Source organism: Mastigoproctus giganteus, chromosome 14 (assembly GCF_048544385.1).
Source record: "Mastigoproctus giganteus isolate SK-2022 chromosome 14, ASM4854438v1, whole genome shotgun sequence".
In the NCBI taxonomy this organism is placed as follows: Eukaryota; Metazoa; Arthropoda; class Arachnida; order Uropygi; family Thelyphonidae; genus Mastigoproctus; species Mastigoproctus giganteus.
Genome location: NC_143588.1, coordinates 25,130,319 through 25,136,760, shown reverse-complemented (window position 1 = coordinate 25,136,760; position 6,442 = coordinate 25,130,319). Strand labels below are relative to the sequence as shown.

Here is a 6,442-nt window from a genome sequence, read left to right as displayed (position 1 = left end):
TTTAAAAATTACTCATTCCATATAATGTCTTTTACACAGCACATTTTTAAGATGGTGCACACAGACATGCAGGCATGGGGGGAGGGGGGGAAGAGAATATGAGTTCTTATACACCAGATAAAAATTCAAGTCTAATAAGTATTAGTGTAATCCACAATTATCTCATACAAATATCAATTAACACTATCATCCATTCATGTTAGTGTTGACATGAGATACATAACCACTTCAGTGGCATTTATTAACGATTTTTTGTTTCATGTCATGGGTGCTTGTAACAGAATGAACAGGATAATTTCCCTCGTTAAAGCTATAATCAAAAAAGAAATTGATTATGTCAAACGTGCTGAATGTTTATTTGCATCTTTTATCATAGAACAATCTTTGTCTGAGTTATGCTGAGTCTGAGTTCACAAAAAAAAAAAAAAAATTAAATAAAAACATTTAATTCTTATGAATGTTTTTTTTTTACCTAAAAGGTAAAATCAGAATTTAATTAAAGGTAAATCGGTAAAAAAAACAATATTAATTTGGATGCTAGTGAGATTTAAATTTTACAAATTTAAATAGTTAATTAAAAACTAAAGCAAATTACATATAAAAATTATGAATTTGCTCAATAAATATCTACCACAAAAAAAAAAAAAGTCGCTCACTGAAAAACAGACTTGCTTTTTTTTAATTATATTAAATAAGTATACGCTGAATTGCGAGGGGAAATAAAAAAGCTCACCTTTCAGTATATTTAACCAGTATTCAGTGAGCAACAATTAAATGGCATCACAGCAAGGCACAGGGTTTCACATCAAATGAGCTCACAAAAATGACTGTAGTATTTAAAACAGATGATAATGAAATGTGCGTTTTTACCAACTATGCATCACAGACTTCTCCTTTATCCTTAATTTCAGGCACAGGGTCCTGCAATACTACCTGTGTGCTAATACTGGAAACTTCACTTGGAGATGAAGATTGTGTATGGGTTGTTACAAAGGTGGCAGGAATGAATGAGAGAGCTGTGAAAGAGGACGGAGATGAAACTTTAACTTCAGTATCTTCAATACTTAATGTTTGATTGACTAAAGTAGTAGCTAGTTTAGGCGAAGAAGAGCTAGATGGACTGTCTGCAAGAAACTGGAGCCTATCTTCACAGAGGTCTTCCCAAATACCTTTCTGTAAGGCAAAATAAAGAAAAACATGCATTTTATTTATCTTTTATTAATCTCAATCATTGTATCAGAAGTGTACTTTAGAAAAATCAACATATGGTATAATAAATAATTATACTGGTAAATTTTACTTTTTATGGTGTTTAAAAAATCCTATTACCTCTACAAAAATTTCTGATGAATGTTATTATGTATGCTTTATCCAAATGTGCTACAAAAGCAACCATTTAACAGTAGTAATTTTATTTGTTCCAAGAATTATGAAGTCATGTAAGCAGTGGCCAATCAACATATTATACATACCAACAACCAACATATTAAATTACAGTGCTGGAAACGGGCTCGTGAAGACCACATCATAACAAACCCATTTAGATATTCATTAAGGACAGACCATGGTTGGTAAGATTGTCGATGCAAGCAGAACAACAATGGGTGGTTATGAGTGCATCTTTGGGTCACTGACCACAGAAATCAATTTGGAAATGGTCAGTGTCTCTCAATATAGATGTGGTAACTCCACATCCATGAAGCCTGCAAAACAAAGTCAATAAAAATTTTAAAAATATATAATAAAAATATTCATCTTCCAACTTCTTTAGACAATTAGAAAACCACATTTAATTGCTGGAAGGAAGCAATGATGCATAGAAGTAAGCTTTTATGTATCAATATATACACATAGGACAAAGAATTAATCATTATGTAATTTTTAAAGGATTATATATTAATACATAATCCCTCCTTTAGCAGAAATTCTGAATCTGCACCAGTAGGTATTCAACTATAGTTTAAATCAATGTTATGCCATCCTGAAAACAATTAAGTCAGTAATTCATTAAGGTTTCATGAATGCTGTTGTGTTTTCACTTTCTGTTCAAGACAGTCCCATACGATTTCTAAAGGATTTAAATCTGGTGACTTGAGTGGCTAATTTAAATGCCCTACCACTAACTTGTAGCCCCATGCCAATTTAATACAGTAGTCCCAATGAACTCACCAGCTGTCCTGGAATATGTAATTATGGGCATCTCTAAAATGTTCAGCAAAAGGCTATAAGGCAGCCTAATTCATCCTGATTAGAATTTCAAATATGTGACATGATTAATAAAAATAAAAACATCCCCAACCACGGACCCGCTACCAGCATGTACAGCACCTTGTACATGGTCTGAATCACATACCCCATATTAGCCATGCATTTTTATGTGCAGCTGATAACAATGGTCTTTTTCTAAGGTTCCACTAAAGATATCTATGTTATGCAATTCTCTTCACAGTGTTGCTAATAAATCATCCAATGAGGTCTTTTTTTTTTTTTCTCTCCTGTTTACTGGACACAATAATCACTGCAAATCACAATCACTTAGCACAAACTTTTTGCCACAATTCTGTAGCTGAGTTCTAGTAGATTTCAACTCACACCATTCCTGAAAATCACCCTTCTCTCTGAAACACTAGTTCAAATTTGGCTACTTCTTTAACAGGACACTCTCTAAATTTGCCAAATACTATCACTCCTTAAAGCCACTCACTATTACCTTTTCTGTGCACCATGTTTTGTGGTGAAAACCTAAGCTACAGCTGATATTATGGTAAGTAGAGAAAACTGGTTAACTTTGTACTCTAGTGGTGTAAGCAAACAAGCACAGAAGATAAACACGTTCAGTCTGTTTTATGCCTTAAAAACCACAAATGACTAAATTATTTTGTCCAGGATGCGCATGTGCGTGTGTGTGTGTACATAAAATGAATCACTCAAGCCAAAGTGGGAATGTTAGAAGGAATAAGTGGGATTTGAATTTATTTTCTTTCAGTTTGCATTTTGTATGCAAATGTGTAAAAGTTTTTGCTACAGTATACCTCCAGAAAACACTGAATGTCAAATCAGTTTTTTTGACAGGCATCTGAAACAGTGTTTAATTTATCAGTATCACATGCCTTTGAAACTTTAGCTTCTTATCATCTTTAGCTGAGGTGGAAATAGAACCACCAGGTTTTAACAGAGGTGGAAGCATAGATGGGCAAAAGCTGCAGCCAACAGCTTTGGCAAGAGGCCAGTATGCTTGCCCACCATATGTACAAGAGGCAAGATTTCTACTCTTAGCCTGTTGAAAATTGAGTTAGGACTGATTAATAACTGCTTACAATTGTTGCAAACTTTAGTGTAGGCAAAAATAAACCTGGTGATTTGGATGCAAGCCAACTGCAATATGCAACATTCTTATCTTGAACAGCCTTACTGCATTTATTGGAAAAGCAAAGTTTAGATTAAAAACAAGACTTTTAAGGTGAAGTGTGGAATAAAGGAGTTCATCCCTACAAGAACAATTTCACTGATAAGACCTGCACAAACATTAACATCAAAAGATTTCAAATGGAAATCCAATCATGAAAAAGAAGAACAGGAATAGTAGTAGTGGCATGTGATGCAAGAAAGCAAATGTATGAGCTTATGCAGCATCAGCCGAAAAAAGAAAAAAAAAAAAAAACAATCCGCTCTAAATATTTATCCAGTTCCTCAAATTTCTTTAACCTATCAACTTCCACAACGACAGATGGAAGTTTGTTCCAGCAATTAACCACCCGTTGGCTAAAGGCAAATTTCCGCACATCTATTCTACATTTGTCTTTTCTTAATTTGACTTTTATGCCCCCTTAGGTTCATAATCTGAACAAGTGGAAGAATCCCATTAGAATTCAGCGTGCTCAACCCATCCAAGATCTTATACACCTCAATCAGATCACCTCGCAGGTGCCTAGTTGCCAGCTGCTGAAATTTGCAGAACTTAACCCTTTCCTGGTAAGAGGATCCCTTCATTCCCCTCACCAATCTTGTTGCCCTTCTCTGTACATGCTCAAGCAAATCTACATCCTTCCTAAAAAGAGGCCTCCAGACCTGCATGCAGTACCCAAAGCGTGGCCTGACCATTGCCTTATACAGAGGGACAATCACCTCCTTTTCCCTGCTAACAAAATTCCTGTATAACACTGACAACACCCCATGACCTGCCCTGGCAGCCTGTCTGCATTGCTCAGAAAACTTCACATCTGACTGCACAATTACTCCCAGGTCTTTTTCATTTTCTACCTCCTTAAGTGTAATACCACACAGTTGGTACGTTTCTCTGGGGTTACTTCTACCCATATGCAGTACTTTGCATTTTTCAATGTTAAACTTCAGTTGCCTGCCACTTCTCAGCACATCTGCCCAAATTTTCTAGATCCTGTTGCAGTAACGCACTGCCATTACTGTCATTAACAACCCTGCCAACCTTTGTATCATCTGCAAACTTCGATACAAAGCCTGAAATACTTCATCAATATCATTGATAAATATACAAAACAACAGTGTATCCAACATCGAACCCTGTGGGACTCCACTAATAACATTAGTTATTAGAAGACAGAGGGTGATTACCACCCTCTGTCTTCTCCCACTCAACCATCCTTTTATTCCATTGTAGCAACTTACCCTTAATACCATTCTGCTCCAATTTGTACAGTAGTCTTCCATGCGCAACAGTGTCAAAAGCTTTCCTGAAATCCAAGTATATGATATCAAAATTATTTTTTGCATCCACTTCCTTTGTAACCAATCAAATCTGTCAGACAAGACTTTCCCTTAACAAACCCATGCAGTGTCTGAATTATTGCCGCAGTCTTGTCTAGATGATCCTGTAATGCATCTTTAACCAGTGACTCCATTATTTTACCCACAACAGAAGTTAAACTAACTGGTCTGTAATTACTTGTGTCACGTCACCCTTCAATACCCCTTTGTGAACTGGGGATACATTTGCACATCTCCAGTCCGTGGGGACCTCCCCTGAGTCCAAGGATGCTCTCATAATTATGGCTAAGGGTTTGCTTAGTTGCTTTGCTGCCTCCTTTAATATAACTGAACAGATCCCATCCACCCCAGGTGCCTTTCTTATTTTTAACCTCAACAATTTCTCCCCCACTTTGTTCTCAGTTATTACAAAATCATTAAGCACCCTGTTACAATTTGATAACCTTGTGGCATTTTCAAACATTAATAACTCATCATGTGTGAATGTAAATACAAAATACTCATTCACTTTGTTTGCTATCTGAGCAGGATCATCAACAGTTGAACCATTGATATCAAGTGGACCAATCAGATTCATCCCCTTCCTTTTAGAGTTTATATAAGTAAAGAAATCCTTGCTGTTTTTCTTGGCATCCTTTGCCAAAGATTTCTCGTAATCTGCCTTCACCTGACTAACCTCCTTTGTGACTTGATTACAGACTAGCTTATATATATCATAGGCTTCTGTGTCACCTGATAATTTATATGCATCCTATTCATTTTTCTTCTCTGCCACAAGTCTTCTTCTTCTCTGCCACAAGGGGTAGAATTTTTTTCAGCCTGGACTGTACTTGTTAACAGGAGAGATTGCTTCTACAGGGATGGGATACACTTGAATAGAAAGGGTGCAGGAATTTTTGCTGATGCTGTCGAAGCAGAGTTAGGTGGGTCGGAAAACTGCTAGTTGGGGGGGATACAAGGACTAATAGATTAACAGTAGCCACTGGCAGAGGTGGAAGTGATTCTTGCACTGCTTCTATTGAAATGAGCAGAAGCCTGAAAAACAAGATGCAGGATATTTCAGGGACTGCTGGGAGTCATTGCGGTACAAGTAAACACATGGGTTGTGATAGGGTAGCTAAGAATAGAAACAGGTGCATGTATACCTGCGTGTACACCAATGCTAGGAGTTTGGTAAATAAATTTGATGAATTTGAGGTATTGCTCAAAACATCAAAGGCAGATATTGTTGGGATATCAGAGACGTGGTGTCACACAGATATAAGGAATGCGGAACTGGAATTTGGGGAATACAATGTGTATAGAAAGGATAGACAGGACAGGAGGGGAGGAGGAGTTATGCTATTAGTTAAGAAACACAAAGTCCAAGGAAGTGAAGCCAGTTGACATCGATGGACAGGGCAGTGTCGAGTCAGTTTGGTGAGACATAAGCATAGGGAAATCAAAATTGAGTAGGAGTGTGCTATAGGCCTAATGACTCTGATGAGTATAATAAGATATTGTACAGGGAAATAGAGTGGGCCAGTAAATCAGAGAATCTTATAATGGGGGATTTTAATTTCCCAGATATTGACTGGAATTTGTGGGTTGGTCACTCGCACACTAGCAAGGCTTTTGTGGATTTATTGGATGATTGTTTTCTACATCAGCATGTTCGTGAGGCAACAAGAGGGAGCAATACTCTTGATCTGATTATCAG

At 36.8% G+C, this 6,442-nt stretch overlaps 1 protein-coding gene across 1 annotated transcript in view; it reads right to left on the bottom strand.

The window, feature by feature from the left end:
- Positions 1 to 817: 817 nt before the first annotated feature.
- Positions 818 to 6,442, bottom strand: part of LOC150075024 (uncharacterized) — a 131,910-nt gene continuing 126,285 nt past the window's right edge. Inside the window, exon 5 of the mRNA XM_090389049.1 lies at positions 818 to 1,173. Within this exon, the coding sequence (XP_090245175.1) occupies positions 874 to 1,173 (300 nt within the window). The 3' untranslated portion in view covers positions 818 to 873. The remainder of the gene's footprint in view (positions 1,174 to 6,442) is intronic.